Source organism: Thalassophryne amazonica, unplaced genomic scaffold, assembly GCF_902500255.1.
Source record: "Thalassophryne amazonica unplaced genomic scaffold, fThaAma1.1, whole genome shotgun sequence".
NCBI classification, from domain to species: domain Eukaryota; kingdom Metazoa; phylum Chordata; class Actinopteri; order Batrachoidiformes; family Batrachoididae; genus Thalassophryne; species Thalassophryne amazonica.
This window is the reverse complement of record NW_022986235.1, coordinates 157,188-172,892: the sequence shown is the minus strand read 5'-3', so window position 1 is coordinate 172,892 and position 15,705 is coordinate 157,188. Positions and strand designations below refer to the sequence as shown.

General features: G+C 44.3%; 1 protein-coding gene across 1 annotated transcript in view; it reads right to left on the bottom strand.

The window, feature by feature from the left end:
- The window catches only part of pikfyve (phosphoinositide kinase, FYVE finger containing), a gene marked incomplete at its 3' end in the record, with an annotated part of 153,362 nt that extends 140,873 nt beyond the window's left edge, over nt 1-12,489 (bottom strand). Inside the window, exons 1-5 of the mRNA XM_034165223.1 lie at nt 12,303-12,489; nt 7,873-8,031; nt 6,272-6,381; nt 5,978-6,149; nt 4,807-5,014 (exon numbers count right to left, since the gene is read on the bottom strand). Coding sequence (XP_034021114.1) covers nt 4,807-5,014; nt 5,978-6,149; nt 6,272-6,381; nt 7,873-8,031; nt 12,303-12,486 — 833 coding nt within the window. The remainder of the gene's footprint in view (nt 1-4,806; nt 5,015-5,977; nt 6,150-6,271; nt 6,382-7,872; nt 8,032-12,302) is intronic.
- Between the last annotated feature and the right edge of the window lie 3,216 nt (nt 12,490-15,705).

Below are 15,705 nucleotides of genomic sequence, written 5' to 3'. Positions count from 1 at the left end.
TTATAATTTGTTTGGGGAGTCAGAGGCGTGTCTGGTGGAGTGAATGTTAGGCGGTTAGAAGCCCGTCTGGGCTCACTTAATTGTTAATTTTTATGTGTTTTTAGGTATTTTCTGTTTGGGTTGTTGGGTCATTTTATTTTGTTGTTTTTTATTTCCCTACATCCCTAACCCCAACCTCACTTGCCCCAAGACCGTTTGTCTTGTGGGTTGTGGGGTGGTGCAGGTTGGTCACGCTGAGCATTCTCAGAAGACCTCTGCACCTAGGGGGGGAGTGTCAGGGGCGTTTTTCTTGGTTTGGTTAGGGCCCGGTTCCACTCCAGCCTCGGTGAGCCTTTGTACCGTTCGTCATTGGTGTTGCCGGGGTGTGGTGCAGCGGAGACATACCTCAGTCGGAGGGGTGGGCCGATCTGTTGCCGTTCGCCATTTCGGTAGTTCCACCCCTCCCGAGAGGCTGGGGTATGGTCGAGTTGGGGCACCGGACGTATTTCCGGTTCTCCGCTGCGCCTTGGGGTTGGGGCTGGGTTAGTTATTCCTGTTCCCTCCCCGGCTTAATGTTTTGAGCTGTTCGCCAAAACTGAGCCGCCGAGGGGCTCTGGGAGGGACCTGGGGTCTTTCGGGGTGCCGGGGAGGGTAACAGGGTTTACGGTCGTTTTATATCCCCCCGGGGTTGTTTTTGGTAGTCCTCCGGGGGTTGAGTTTTGATTTTGTTCTGTTTCCTTCCGGGTTCCACCTCCAGGGTTGATGGGACGGTCCTCTGGGGGGGAATTGGCTTGTGGCCAACTAGCCAAGTGTGGCCGGGTCTGGGGTTCCGGGGTTGTGGGGAGGGTACCTCCTGGGGTTGATGGTACGGTCCTCTGGGGGGTGCCGTTTGCTCCATGTATACCTGGGGACCTGTGTGGGATTCTGGTTCTGGCTGTTCCTCCTGGAACTGGCGGTAAAGGCCTTCTGGGGGGGGTTGGGCTCTGTAGGTCGTTCTGGGGGGGTTGTTTGTTATTTTTCTTTTATGCATTTATGTTTGTATTGTGTTTGTGGGGCTGTGTTGGGTTTTTGCGTTTGGGAGTTTTTCTTTTCTTCCCGGGGTTTGATGGGACGGTCCCCTGGGGAGGTTTTGGGTGGGTTTTGTGTTTTTTTCCTGTGTGTTGGATTGTACTGGGGAATGTTTTGGGGCTTTTGTTGATGCCAGCCGGCCTTCCAGCTGCGGTGCCCTGTCCTGCTGTCTGTGGTGGACCTTGGGAGCGTGGTGCTGTCTGCTTCCTGACGAGGACCCCGGAGGGAGGTGCTGTTCTCGGGCCTGGTTTGTTCGGTCGCCGGGAGGCTTCCCGTTAAAGGGGGGGTACTGTTGTGTGTTGGGGGGTGTGGCTGGATATTTTGGTGTTCTTTTCTTTTCTTTGCTCTCCAGGTGGCGTGAGAACTGATTTGTCTGTGGAGAAGGTGCTGGCTGAAGAATCCTTCACCCTCATCAACATCATGTGCAGCACCTGTGAATGGTGCTCACATGCAACCTTAAAGACTTTCAGCTGAAGCAGATAATGGGATGGCGTTCTGCATTTAAGTCATGTGTGATTCAAGCAGAACTGCCGGGAACTCGACCTTGTGATGTTCGTTTGTGAGACGCTGAGGACCGCGCCTGGGTTTGACACATCGAGCCCGTGAAGCAAGGAAGGGTGAGGGACACATGCTGTCAGCACACATCAGAGGTGATTAAGTGTTTGACTAATTGTTAATAGTAACTTGGTATTTTGTTACGCAGTATACTTGAATTGTGATGAGAATTGTGCAGCTCGCTTCTCACTGCTGTGGCGTGCGGACAAGTGATCCTCCACCTGTTGTGAGAAGCTGCTCATTTGCATAAAGCTTAAAATACAGACCTGAATGTGTTGCTGATAGTGTGTGTCTTTTGAAGGATATTAGTTGTAACTGCTGACTTACCTCACCTCTTCTATGCTTCGCAGAGAGTCGGTTTGTCGTGTCCACCTGGGGGGTGTTTGGCGGTGGTAGTGGGTCCAGGAGCGCCGGGCTTCGATCCTTTTGGGCGCTGGAGAGCGTGCCAGCCTTCACTCCACCAGAAGGACGCTATTTTGTTTTTTTTACACTTTGTTGTGCACCAGCGGGTGAAATAAATACATTGTTTTTTGGAACCGCTTTCTGGTTATTTTTAGCGCTGGGTTCCGTCTGACGCAGGTCCGCTCCTCAACCCGCGTCGACACATAACAATTTATTGCATTATCTGTCATTCATTAGTCTCAGGTTTGTTTCTGTTCTTTACGTAGTCACTGTTTAGCCTTTAGTTTGTTTGCCATTTAGTTTTCTTTATTACCTTTTACACTCCAGCCATTTTCAGTCCTGCTCTAGTTTTGTCTTACCAGTTGTGTTCTCGTTCTGTAATCATTAGCTTTATTTCTTGGTTGCTTAGTTTGTATCATAAGTTGAATGATCTGTTATCTATCTTTCCACTTGCGTAGTTCCCTTCCTGTTTATTCCCTTTTCTGTATTTTATAGTTGTTTCATTGTTATTCTTTTCATGTTAATATTTTAGTCTGTCTTTGCTTTTTGATTTATCTTCCGGTTGTTACGTCACTTCACCATCTTGAGCAGTCAGCGCTCCAGGACACTACTATGCTGTTATTTAAGATACAGGACTTATTCTTTGAGTACCAGGACATTCCTAGTCAACAGAACCGACGACAAGTGTTGTTGATTCTTGATCAGCTCTTACAAGCCGAGCCAGACGTGGTCACCGCATTCCTTGAGCGAGTGAACATTAAGGCTCTTTTCAAGCAGGGCCAGGTTCCTCAGTGCATCAAAGACCCTATGGATTTTTGTATGAGTCGGACTTTAGCACTGCCTGTTCAGCCGAACCACAGTGCATTACTCTGTCTGATGCAGCCGGCGCACGTCAGCGCAGAAGCCGGCCGCACCAACTCAGCCAGAAAGACTGGAATCACATCCTGGCTCAGCACCCAGTCTGGCGTCATCCCGGGTGCCACCTAAACCCACGCCACGGAAACCTCGAGTGGCTTCAGCACGCCCTTCTCCGGTACGAGCAGAGCCACTCATCGCCCATTGCAGTGACCTTATCAGCACGACTGCTCGGGGAAGCCCCAGCATGGCCACATGTCTGCACTCCTCCAGACTGACGTCAGCTGTTTCATGCCTGCCTCGTGCACCAGCACCCCAGAATTCATGAACACTTCAGCTACAGGCACCAGCTCCAAGTGAAACCATGCTGATGGAAACCAATGCATCCTTGTTGCCTGACCTCTTTCCAGCGTCTACACTGGCAGAGCCATCAGGAAAGCGCACGTCATTTCAGCACTTGGCGACACCTACAGGGCTAGGCGGATCTGCTCCAGCACACACCTCTCCTGCATCACCTGCGGCACCAGGCGGATCTGCTCCAGTGTCACCAGCGCCACCAGGTGGATTGGCCTCAGCGCGCGCCGCATCACACACAGAAACGATGCCTGAAGGTGCGCCCTCTGCTCGCACGCTGTCGGTTATGACAGTTGGCCCTTCCTCTCCTCCTTGTCCAGCTCCAGTGTGTTTCAAAGTGGATCTTTTTCCAGTCTGGTTTCTGTTATTCACTTGAATAAGTTCTTTTTTGAGGTTCCTAGGCTTATGGAGTTTTTTGGTTCAACACATTTGTTTTGCATATAAGCACCCTGTTTTCTCTTCTCAATGCATTGGCTAAATGGTTAAGCTTCCGTATTTTATCTGACCTCATGCCCATTTAATTTGGTCATTACCTGGGTTTGGAGATTTTGGTACTCTGTATTTTGTTTTCCAAATTTTCCCAGATTCTTCATTTTGTGGGCTCAGTTTTTTGTACAACAGAGTGCTTCTCTGACAGTTCTGGGTTGGTCCCGGATAGTTCCTCTGATCTTGCCTTGAAGGCCAGTGTTCTCCATAGCCGGTTCCCTGATGTACCCATGCACTGTGTTGAGGCTCATGGTCGCCCTCTTAACTTTGCTTTGGACTCTGGTGGCCACCTGGTGGTTCATCCACAATTCTGTTCAGGTTTTGTCAGTCATCCTGGTGGTCCCCTGCCTCGGGGGCTCTTTTGTGTGGTCCGGGTCAGCAAATCATGTGTCACAAGGTTTCTGTTCCTGTTTTAATTATTCTGACACAAGCACAAAGTGTGTCAATGCAGCACAGCCTGAGTGCACGTGCCCAAGTGCACATGCCCACACTCACCATGAGGTGAACATAAAAGCAGGAAGAAGCTGCAGGTTCAACTCTGACCTTTTTTCTCCTGGAGTGATAATAATCCAAACACGGGTCAGTCTGAAGCCACAGTTACATAGACAGTTTTAACAGGTGGGCTTGGGGGCAACAGCCAATGAACCAATAGATGAGAGCCACAAATACGGCTGAGCTGTTAAAGAATGTATTGGAAATCAATTCACTATGGGCCATTACAAATACTTTGATTTGTAAAGTACCAAGTACTCACACACAAAAGACTCCTTGAATTCAGGAAGTGAATTCTAATTTTAAAGGGCTGGACTTTTAATACTATGAGCTGCTGTCTGGGATTTCTCCAGCTGCACACCTGAGACTGAGACTTCATCTGGGATCTGACGTGGTTTTTATGTTTTTTTATGATTACACTGGACAAACATGAAACCAGTAATTTCTTGAAATAAAACGCAACCGTCTGGATTCATGTCTGATTTAGACTGACAGTCTGAAGACATCATCAAAATGACTCTCCATGAGCAGCAACAATCATCAAACACTTGTTCAGATCTTTACATTCAGCCTGTGTGTGTGTGTGTGTGTGTGTGTGCGTGTGCGCGCGTTCACCTTTGCCAGGTCAGGTCTTCCTCCAGAAAGATGTTCCTGCTAGCCTTACGCCCACCTACAGGGGTCCGTGGCTCACTTGGCTCCAACACGCACACAGAGCACGAAGAGTCGGACAAAACGTTCAGGTCCTCTCCAATGGAAGATGAGTCAGATGAGTGCGCGTAGGTTAGCGCTATCTTACGACAGTACGTACAGGCCCGCAGGTCACCTGGGTACAGGGCAGCCCCAAAGGTTTGGGGTGGGGCAAAAAATGGGTTGATGAGTTGGGTAACATGTGATATCAGACAAACAGCCAGTGAACCTGGGATTTCTTTCTAGGACCAAGGAACTGTGACACCAAACAGAGTCCTGAACACAAATGGCATAAGACCAGGACAGAGATGCATCGTCTCAGTCCACTCAGCTGGAAGCAGACACCAGCCTTTGCCGGGGAAGTAACCTATACTGGACTGGTGTCTTGTCCATGAGGAGTTGCAGAGTCTCATTGGCTTCCAGGTGCAGAATCCAGGAAGAAGCCCCAGGGCTAACTGGTCTGAGGGCTGGGACAGGATTTACTTACTTACATTTGTAAGAGTAGAACTTCATGTTCTGCTGTGTCTCAGCAGGTCTCTGACCTCACAACACCAGTCATAAGGCTGGAACAAGTCCCTTCTATCTGTGTCCCTCATTAGAGCCCATGTCCCCTGCACTGCTTAGGTATTCTTCATTTTTAATGGAAAAAATACTGTAGGCTGTAAACTGTAGTAAACAGGGTGATAAGTGGCATATATATATATATATATATATATATATATATATATATATATATATATATATATATATATATGTGTGTGTGTGTGTGTGTATATATATGTATAGGTGTTTATACACATGGCTGTTCTTGTGCAGGAAGCTTTACACACTCAGGCGGACCTGTGAAAGGGGCTGAACAGGCAGGACACAACCCACACACTGTGGGACTGAACTGATGAGTGAATTTAGGGAATAAATTTTGTTTACGGTTAGAGGAGATTCACTTTTCAGTCAACCAAATGATCTTTTAAATTCATGCTTGCTGACATTGACTTCTGCATCAGACACGCCAAATATCTTTGTCTGAGAATAAAAGGTGTCGATGGTGTGTAACGAAGCCTGAACTCTCCAGCCTGGAGTGAAGGTGAACTCTACTTACCGGTGTAGCCCATAAACTTGCCGGGGATTTCCTGGTTGCAGCAGCGGCTGCAGAATATTTGGCCGCACAGTCGGCAGTGGTGGCGGCGGCGGAAGGTGGTGAACTTCCCATTGCAGTCGTAACACTCCTTACACTGACTATCTGGCATCCAATACTGCTTCAGGTCACTGTCCTACACACAAACACACACACACACACCACTTTCAGGTGTCCCAATAAAGAACAGCAAGTCGACCGCAGTGACGCCATAAGGAGGAGAAAGCCCCGCCCACAGTGGTGTGAGTGAGCTCTCACCTGGCTCCTCCCCTCCATGATTTCCTTCAGTCTCTTCAGCGCCGTGCGCAGCTGCACCGCCGTACGGGGGTCATGGTTGCTGAGAGGTGTTTCTGATTTCCTGCGGCCCTCTGAAGACATGCCCCCCCCCCCCCAAACACACACACACATATAAATGGATGGATGGATAGCTTTATTATCATTGTCATTACAACAACAAGATTGCCACACTCACATTCCACAGACAAACAACAATTAATCCACAATTATTACTTGTTTACCGTAATAATGGCACACATCAGAATTAAGACAACACATATACATTTGACATTGTTTATGTGCACTAAACTTGAAACGGTCTGTTTTCAAACTGAGGCGATGTGAGTGTGTGGTAGCCACTGCAACTGGAGTTGCGCCGCCGCCAGACAAGACTTTTCCCTCAGCTGTCTGGACTCTGCTCCCACATGATTCCAGCACACAAAAACCATTTCAAACACTTCAGCTGGAGGCTTCAGGTTTTGCTGAAGCGTGGGGAATGGACCAAACAGCCTCAAGACACAAACCTCAGAAACCTGCCTCAACTTTGCTGCTCTCGCATTGTTCTCGCATGGTGACATGTATAAAGGAAATTTGAAAACCAAGCCGAAACGTACTGATGCCCCTGTAAAACCTGCCTAATGTGTCATAAATGACAGGAAGCTTCGCCTGAACGTACGTAAGACATCTGACTGGATGACCTGTAAATTATACAGAAATCATCAGCCTCAAACACAAAGTTTCAGTGCTACACACACCACATCAAAGGAGGAAGGCTCATTGTAGGTTCTAAACCCTTCCAGATACAGACCTGATTTGGGATTTCTCCACAAGTTCAGTAGAGGAGCACCTGTGTATTCTTTCAGGGGAATGTAAGAGGGTGACCTTTGACCCATGGTTGATTTACTAAACTAAACTAAACTTGATTTACTTTCTGTCGACTCGTGTGGAGACCCGACCGAGTTTGAGTTGTACAAGGTAACCGCTGTGACAGAATCAGAACATAACAGCGTGTATGCCTCTGACTGACGAGCACCATCGACGCAGCACGTGGCAGATGTGCCGGGGGGGGGGTTCCTGCACAGACAAAGGTGCTTTGTTGATCAATGTGTCGTGTCAAAGTTCATCAGATGTCAAAGAGTTTGTCCTCATCACGTGCCACTTTAACCTACAGCTGTGTTTCCCAATCCTGGTCCTCGGGACCCAAACTACAACACATTTTCTATTTCTTCCGGCTCTAACAGTGCACAGTGACCAAAAGTGGGTGTGTTCCAATGTTCAGCAAGCTGCTGATTGGCTGAACACACCTAAGTGAGCTGATCAGGGACAAATGGAAACTGTGCAGTGCTCTGGATCCACAGGATCAGGATCGGGAAACACGGACATACAGGATTAAAGTTTTTATTGTTTTGGAGTTAATGTGTTGAAAACTGCAGAGGGTCGACTCATTCATTCATTGATGGGTTCAGTCATCTATACATGCACTCACTGGTGCCCAGGCTTAGCTCAGGCCTGGGCACCAGTGAGTGTGGCACTGGATGACCAACAGGTTTGGAGTCAGTACTGGAGCAAAGATGTGTGTTCACCTGAGGCTGGAGATGAGCGTCGGAGTTGGTCGGGATGCTGTGATCCAGGTGTGTGGACGGAGTGAGAGGGACTGGAGGACCAGCTCATCCTGTTCATTTGAGGGGAGGGGCCTGGCAGCTCTGGTTTCTCTGACACTGCTGAGGGAGGACGTACTTCTTCTGAACACAGAAAGACAAAACCAAACTCACAACCAACAGAAGCATTCTGGCCCATTTCCACATAGGAAAAGGGTTCTGGATACTTCTGGATTCTATGGAATTAAAGACCTTTTTAACATAACATGTAAAGCCAGCAATGATTCAATGTTTATAACTTATCCTTTAAGCGCAGAAAAAGCTCCAAATCATCTCCATCAATGCCTTTCAAATGACTAACACAGCGAAGTCACATGATCATGTTTCAGAATTCCCTCCTTTGATGTGGTAATTGTTAAACATTACAACTTCAAAACATTCCTGTGGCTGTGTGCTGGCCCCCGGGGGCCGGTGTCGCAGACCGAGCGGTCCCCCTGCCTTCACTGCTCATGTGTCATTTCAGACCACAGCAGCTCGTCTGAGTCTGACTCTCTCCACCCAAAGCAATCAAAGGGAATAATGGGATTATTAACCATCAGATGACAAATTAAAACCTCTTAAATCATTCTAAAGTTAGTCTGAAGCAGAAACGAGGTAATAATCGGTGACACTTTGAAATGACCGAGGCGCGGTGAACGCATCAGGAGCAGCTCATGTAGCCGCGGTGCTCTGATTGCTTCCTCCATCTTTTATTATGAAATAATGCTGAATTTATGTAAAAATGATTGTCACAGAAAAGCTTCAGAAATCTGGCGCTGAGATAGATGATGACTGAAGGCAGTTTGAAGCATTAACGAGGTGATAATCAGTGAATCGCTGCTGACGCTCAGAGATGAGGCACGCGCAGTGAAGGCAGGGGGGACCGATTTTTAAGGGGACCCGTTCGGTCTGCAACACCGGCCCCCAGCGCCTCTGGGGGTGTGTGTGCTGTGGACGTTTCAGTGCACAACCACAACGTGCACCCCACCCCAAGCCACAATCTAGTTTGTGTGCCAACCACAAACCACATCTGTCAAACCTGTAAAACTGCGTGAAAATTCTTTCTTCCAGGTTTTAACTTTCAAGGAGCTGATTTGAAAAACTTAGTCGTGATCAAATAAGGCATTTAAAAGGGGTCATACAGTGTGAAACATTATCTGCACTTTACATTCTTTTTATATATATTTTTATTAACAACATCGCATGAAATTACAATGACACTTTTTTCAGAAGAAACGGTAAACACTCAACTACGTACAAAGAAATAATGGTAAAAGCAAACATGGAACTAAACATTACCAAACTAAACTAATAACCTAAAAAAATATTATTGAGAATTTATCTATACAATAAATCAGAATAATAAAAGGGAGAAATATAACACAATGCTAAAATACCCTATGAACATTGTGTTTGCAGTTGTTTAATTGGTATCCCAGTGCTAACTATATCTATTATACATTTACTGATATTTACATTAATTCTTCAGATCCTATTGTCTTTATGTACAATTTGTACATGTTCAATCAAGCCTCTCTACTGTGTCATGTGATAAGTTTACAAGGACCACAATGAAAATAAGTGTTTGTTTTATTGTGTTATCAGTGTATTATTGATACATTCACCTCTCTATGTTTATACTGATGTTGCAGAATAAACTCAATCATAAACAATATTTTATTTACATTTTAACAGCATCTGCAGGAGGGCGTGTGTGTATGTGTACTTGAGCTATTGAAAAGAGCAGAAGTTACCTCTGACCGTGTATGATGCACGTGCACGCTGACGTCCGCGAAATGTCTTGTAAATGACTCCAGAGGTGTTATCAGGTTACAAAAACAGCATTTTCAGTTTTAAAAGTGTTTATTTCTCACTAGCTTTTACATACTATATGAGAAACATGTTATACAGTGGTGACAGTCTAGTGCTTAAGCCAAAGGATCCTCAGTTCAAACCCCAGCCTGACTGGAAAATCACTGAGGACAAGGTCCTTAATCCCCAAGTTGCTCCCAGTGTGTAGTGAGCACCTTCCATGGCAGCATCCTGACATCAGTGTATGAATGGGTGAATGTGAGGCATCACTGTAAAGCACTTTGAGCATCTGATGCAAATGGAAAAGTGATATAAAAATGCAGTCCATTTACCATTTACACAGAAATGCAGCAGTTTGGGAGTGGATAGAACCACGTTGAATTCGCAGCCAGAGAGACCAGCCAGTGACGTTACAGTGCCTCTCCACTGTGACTGGCTGCCCCCCCCCCCCCAAAAAAAACAAAACAAAAAACAAACAGATGTGCATGATTCATAGTGTAAAAACAGACAACACAATGTGACTTTTTAACCTCTTAAAACACCTCTTAAAATAGGTCAAGGTTAGCCACCTTTGAACTTGTCCAAGGTCTGTGTCCAAAAAATGTTCCCTGTGAATTTGTAGGCCCTGGCACCGACACAAAGCCTCTGCAATACCGATGGCCATATTGGCAGCATGGTGGCTAAGTGGTTAGCAGTGGTGCCTCACAGCAAGAAGGTCATGAGATCACTTCCCGTCCTTTCTGTGTGGAGTTTGCATGTTCTCTCCGTGTCTGTGTGGGTTTCCTCCCACAATCAAAAACATGTTAATTTAGGGTCTGCTCCATATTTAGGGTCCACTCCTTTCTCTGCCCCTGACCAAGGCAGCATCTCTACATCTGGAGTTGGTCCGCAGGCGCTGGACTGTGGCTGCTCACTGCCCCTAGTGGCTGGATTGTATCTAACTGTAATTAGGATTAGGGATGTCCCAATCCAGATTTTTTTAGGCTTCCGATCTGACATCTTAAATGATTAGTCTTGCCGATAATGATCCGATAGCTATTTTGAAAGCATTAAAAAACACAACCATTATTGATTTACAGTTTTTATTTTGCTTGAACATGACCAACAATACTGCTTGGCTTTTGTAACAAATAGCTTCTAAGTTATTTTGCTTGTATCAAGTACATCAGGGCCTGCACAAGTTCAAAACTTGGAAGAAATCATTTTAAATTTTGAGAACATTTATTGTGTGGATCTCAAAACTAGAGCTACAATTTGCCAGAAGGTACATCTAAGATGCAAACCTAGATTTGATGTTTTGGTACACTTGTTATTGGGTCAGTGACTGAAGTTGCTTCTCTTGAATACTAGATGGCACAGCCACTCTGAATACATGAACTGTTTTCAGGACAGAGGCATTTCCTCATTTCCAAAATGCAACAAGAACCCCCCCACCCCACCCCACCCCACAAAGTACTTAATTTATTCATATTTGAAGTCAGTCTGGGTAAACTGTCATTCCCTGGCTGATGTGTTATTTAATGTGGCACTTTTTGATGAACTATCAGGTTTTATACCTCTAAAATGTTATTGACAAGTCCTATTTTACTAATTTTGAGTGGTTTTAGATTTATTGAAAGCAAGAATAACTGACAAAAAATGACTTGTGTTATAATATTTAATATCAAACTTTTCTGCATGTTTCTGTCAAAGTCTAAGTTAGTAAAATAAATTATCTTGAAAAGGTTAGAAATAATGCTGAAAAGGTTAAAAACACATTAACATTTCATCATGGACATAGCATTTGCTCTCAACCTCAAAAATGACACAGTACCTTTTAATCCAGTGAGGAAGAGACCTATGTCTCACAATTTAACACTGCGACACTGACTGTGAATGTACGAGTAAATTTACAAACAGGGTGTCATCGCAGTTAGGAAGTGGGGTCCAAATCTCTATTGTAGGCGCAATGTTTTTGTGTTGTGTCTCGGTTTAAGGCAGTTGTAAAGCGTGACGACGCTGAAAAGTAATGTGAATCGGCACAATACCGTTCCCAAATCCGATACCAACCGATTCTCGCAAACTAGCCATATCGACGTCCGATACCGATACAGACTTTTGGTTCGGGACATCCCTATTTAGGATGGTTAAATGCAGAGGACAAATTTCACTGTATGTATGTAGAATCACAATAAAGGCTCTATTCTATTCTATTTTGATGCTCTCGGGTAAAAAAGAACAAAAAGCCCCCATCCTGGTTTATGAGACTGAGTGTGCCGATTAACAGATATCAATCAATCCGTGTGTCAATACTCAACATACTCTGAGTCTGGAGAGGTTTATACAGTGGTGAGGTCGGTCAAAAGTGTTTCCCATAGGTGAAAAAAAACTTGTGTGTGGATCCTCAGTCCCACATATTTTCTGTTTTCACACATTCTGCTGCTTTTCAGCCTGACACTGCTCACTTGAGACCTCTGACACATATGTAAGAGAAACACCCCTAAAAGCTTTACATTTAACCTCAACACCCCCCCCCCCCCCCCCAAAAAACAAAAAACAAAAAAAAAACACGTTGTATTGCTGACCTTTGTTGTTGAAACGAAACAGGTTGACAAAGGAGCTGTACGCCGAGCGGAGCGGCAGCTCGTCCTGTTCTGGGGTCAGAGGTTTGAAGTGGGTCAGGTGGGAGGGACTGGTGGGAGAAACCACAGGTGGATCAGTGCTCCAGTCTGCTGAGGACGAAGAGGAGGACTTGTCATCAGCAGCCATGTCACTGCTAGCTGGAAGAGAAGAAAAAAAAAAAAAAAAAAAAAAAACTGATTGAAGCGCTTCTCTCTGAGGAACCTTCCTTCAAACAGCAGAATCCAGCTGCTGACTGATCCCAGACCAGCTCCATCTAACACCAACATCACAAAATCACTGCAGGTGCAGGTATTGGGCTCTAAGAACTAAGAACACGGCACCGCCCTACCCTCTAAATCCTCTGCGGCCAAACGGTGAAAGAGTGGAACTAAAAAAAGATGATGTCATTCAGTGCCAAAATTTTCATTTTTATTTTTTTATTGAGGTTCTGACAGACAATGTATCTCTGTCAGTTCAACACAATTATAGAACCATTTTTGAACATTTTTTCAAACAAAGAAAACACAGCAGGACAACCTGAACAGAAATCATAAAATAAAATACAGAAGAACAAAGTATATATATATATATATATATATATATATATATATATATATATATATATATATATATATATATAACAGAAAACTGTCAAAACAGGGAATAAATATAAGTGGAAAGATGACTGAATATATCAGAGCAGTAAATTGATCAGTCCATGTGAACACCGCACATTGACTCACATGTGGGGTTATATCCACCAGCTGCAGCTGATCCACAACGTGAATTCTGTCTTCCAGAACAGCTCTTTATATAATCTACCATCGACATTAACGCTTGTCCGATTGTCAGGGAAAAGTGTAAAATGTGATCGGACAAGCAATAGCTCTAAATCATTGTCCGACCGGACAAGTGGCTTTTTTTTTTTTTTGGTTTAAAACGTTCAAATTCTTCTTGCACGTCGCGAGAAAGCATCTTCGGTTTTTCCTGCCACTGTCCACGCAGCGGACATTCGGAAAACAATGATATCACAGGGTTTTCTCCAGACAATGGAACAACGGCGCCGCGCCACAGTGTTCTGACAGCGCCGTCACACTCTGCCCTGCTATCAGGTAGTTTTTCCTAAAATACAGCCAGGCTGTTTGTGCTGAACTGCCTGCTCACTCACAGAGAGCCAAGCAGCGCTGCAGCGGAAAAAACTCCATCAAAGTCTAAAGATAAAAAGAGCTCCTTCTGCTTGCATAGCTCCAGAAATTAATTTATAGGCTTTATTTTACAGTTGAAAGCCTTACTGTTTCCAAAGTTTGTTCAAATACAGTGTGAGAGTGAAGAGACTCTCATTCCCTCACACACAGAGAGAGAGAGAGAGAGAGAGAGAGAGAGAGAGGGGCGAGAGAAAGAAGAGAGGAGACAGAGAGAAAGAAGAGAGGAGAGAAAGAGAGAGAAAGAAGAGAGGAGACAGAGAGAAAGAAGAGAGGAGAGAGAGAAAGGAGAGAGAGAAAGAAGAGAAAGAGAGACAAGAAAGAGGAGAGAAGAGAGAGAAAGAGAGACGAGAAAGAGGGAGAGAAGAGAGAGAAAGAGGAGAGAAGAGAAAGAGAAAGAGGAGAGAAGAGAGAGAAAGAGGAGAGAAGAGAAAGAGAAAGAGGAGAGAAGAGAGAGAAAGAGGAGAGAAGAGAAAGAGAGAGAGAAAGGGGAGAGAGAGAGAGAGAGGGGGGAGGGAAGGAGGAGGAAAAAGTGTTATTAGATGTAAAAAAAAAAAAAAAAAAAAAAAGCAGCGAAACAATTTTAATAAATGATCATCTTCACCACACAGCCTCAAAGTGTGAAAAACTGATTCAGAAAGTTCTTTTCATCCAGGATTCATCTTTAAAAGAGCAGATTTACTCCTTTACTTCTTCCAGAATTATTTTTTTCATTTTCTTTTTATTATTGTTTTTTATGCACCAATGACACCAGATCAAATTACTTGTATGTGAGAACTTACTTGGCAATAAATTTGATTCTGATTTGACAATCAAATCAGTCCAGATTTAGCTCTTGTTCAAACAAGACAATTAGGGGTTATACTGTTTTGTTTTTTTTTGTTTTTTTAATAAGTATGCAATTCCACTCAAAAATGTTGGAAAAAAAAAGCTAAAGTGTCAACATGACAGAAAAAACTCTGCACAGATACAGTGTCATTTTTAATGAAGAGAGCAAATGTTATGTCCATCAAATATTAATGTGTTTTTAAACTTTTCAATGTCATTTATTTTCTTAACATAGACAGAAAAATACAAAAAAGAACTTTGATATTACAACATAAGTGTAAATTTTTTGTCTATTATTCTTGCTTTCGATGCATCTAAAACCAGTCAAAATGACTCACAGCGCGCCGCCTCGGGCGATAATTACCAACCGCACCGCTATACTAAACATTTCTGGGGAGAACCCTGTATCATGTGTGCACGAGACCACTGTATGGAGTGTGTGCCTTCACAGCAAAGAAGATGCTGTGGTGGGAAACATTAGATAACGAACATCACATCGATTAACACGCCTTTTGAAGAATATATTGAACAGAATGTCTTTTCTAAAACCTCTGAAACCGGGCCAGATACCAGGAAAAACACCAGTCAAACGCAAAGCATCAACCCCTGCAAGTGTAGAAGCTTCAAAGAAGAGGTATGAAGAAAAAGGAAGGGAGAGGAAGTTTGTGAGTAGCATCGGTGGCTGGGGCACAAGGAAGAGGACAACACAATATACTGCCATGTCTGTGGGGATTTTACTTCAATTGTGGACCAGTAAGTCATTTTTAAATGTTGAAATAAAATAATTTGATTTGTTTTATCAAAAAACATACTGGCAAATGATCGTGCATTGAACAGTGATGAATTCAGAAAACACACAGGAGAGAAGCAGATGCATATTGGCATTTACCAATTATTTTAATTTTTTCCCCAATTATGAACAAACGCAGGAGAGAAACATTATGAGCTGTGTCTTGGTTAACGGATTAAAAGGCTAGAGGCTGTGCATGCAATATGTAATAAAATTAATTTTTTGGAAATTCAATTTTACCAACCACACAGGAGAGAAGCAATTTATGAGAAAGTGTAATTTCAGTACTTCCACAGTAGCATGCCCCCAGACACCCCTAGGTGACACGCGCCATTGGCGTATGTATCGCGTGCCTTTGGCATGCTTCATGCGGCTCGCGCCTGCGGCACTCGCTTGTCCGGACAACCAGCTTTTCCTATAGGACAAGTAAACTGCCAGGGTTACTTGTCCTATGGACAAGTACACTAAAAAGCTTAATGTCAATGCCTGATAATCATCTCAATTATCTACCTGTTGCCACATGTACATAAGGGCTGGATTGTCATT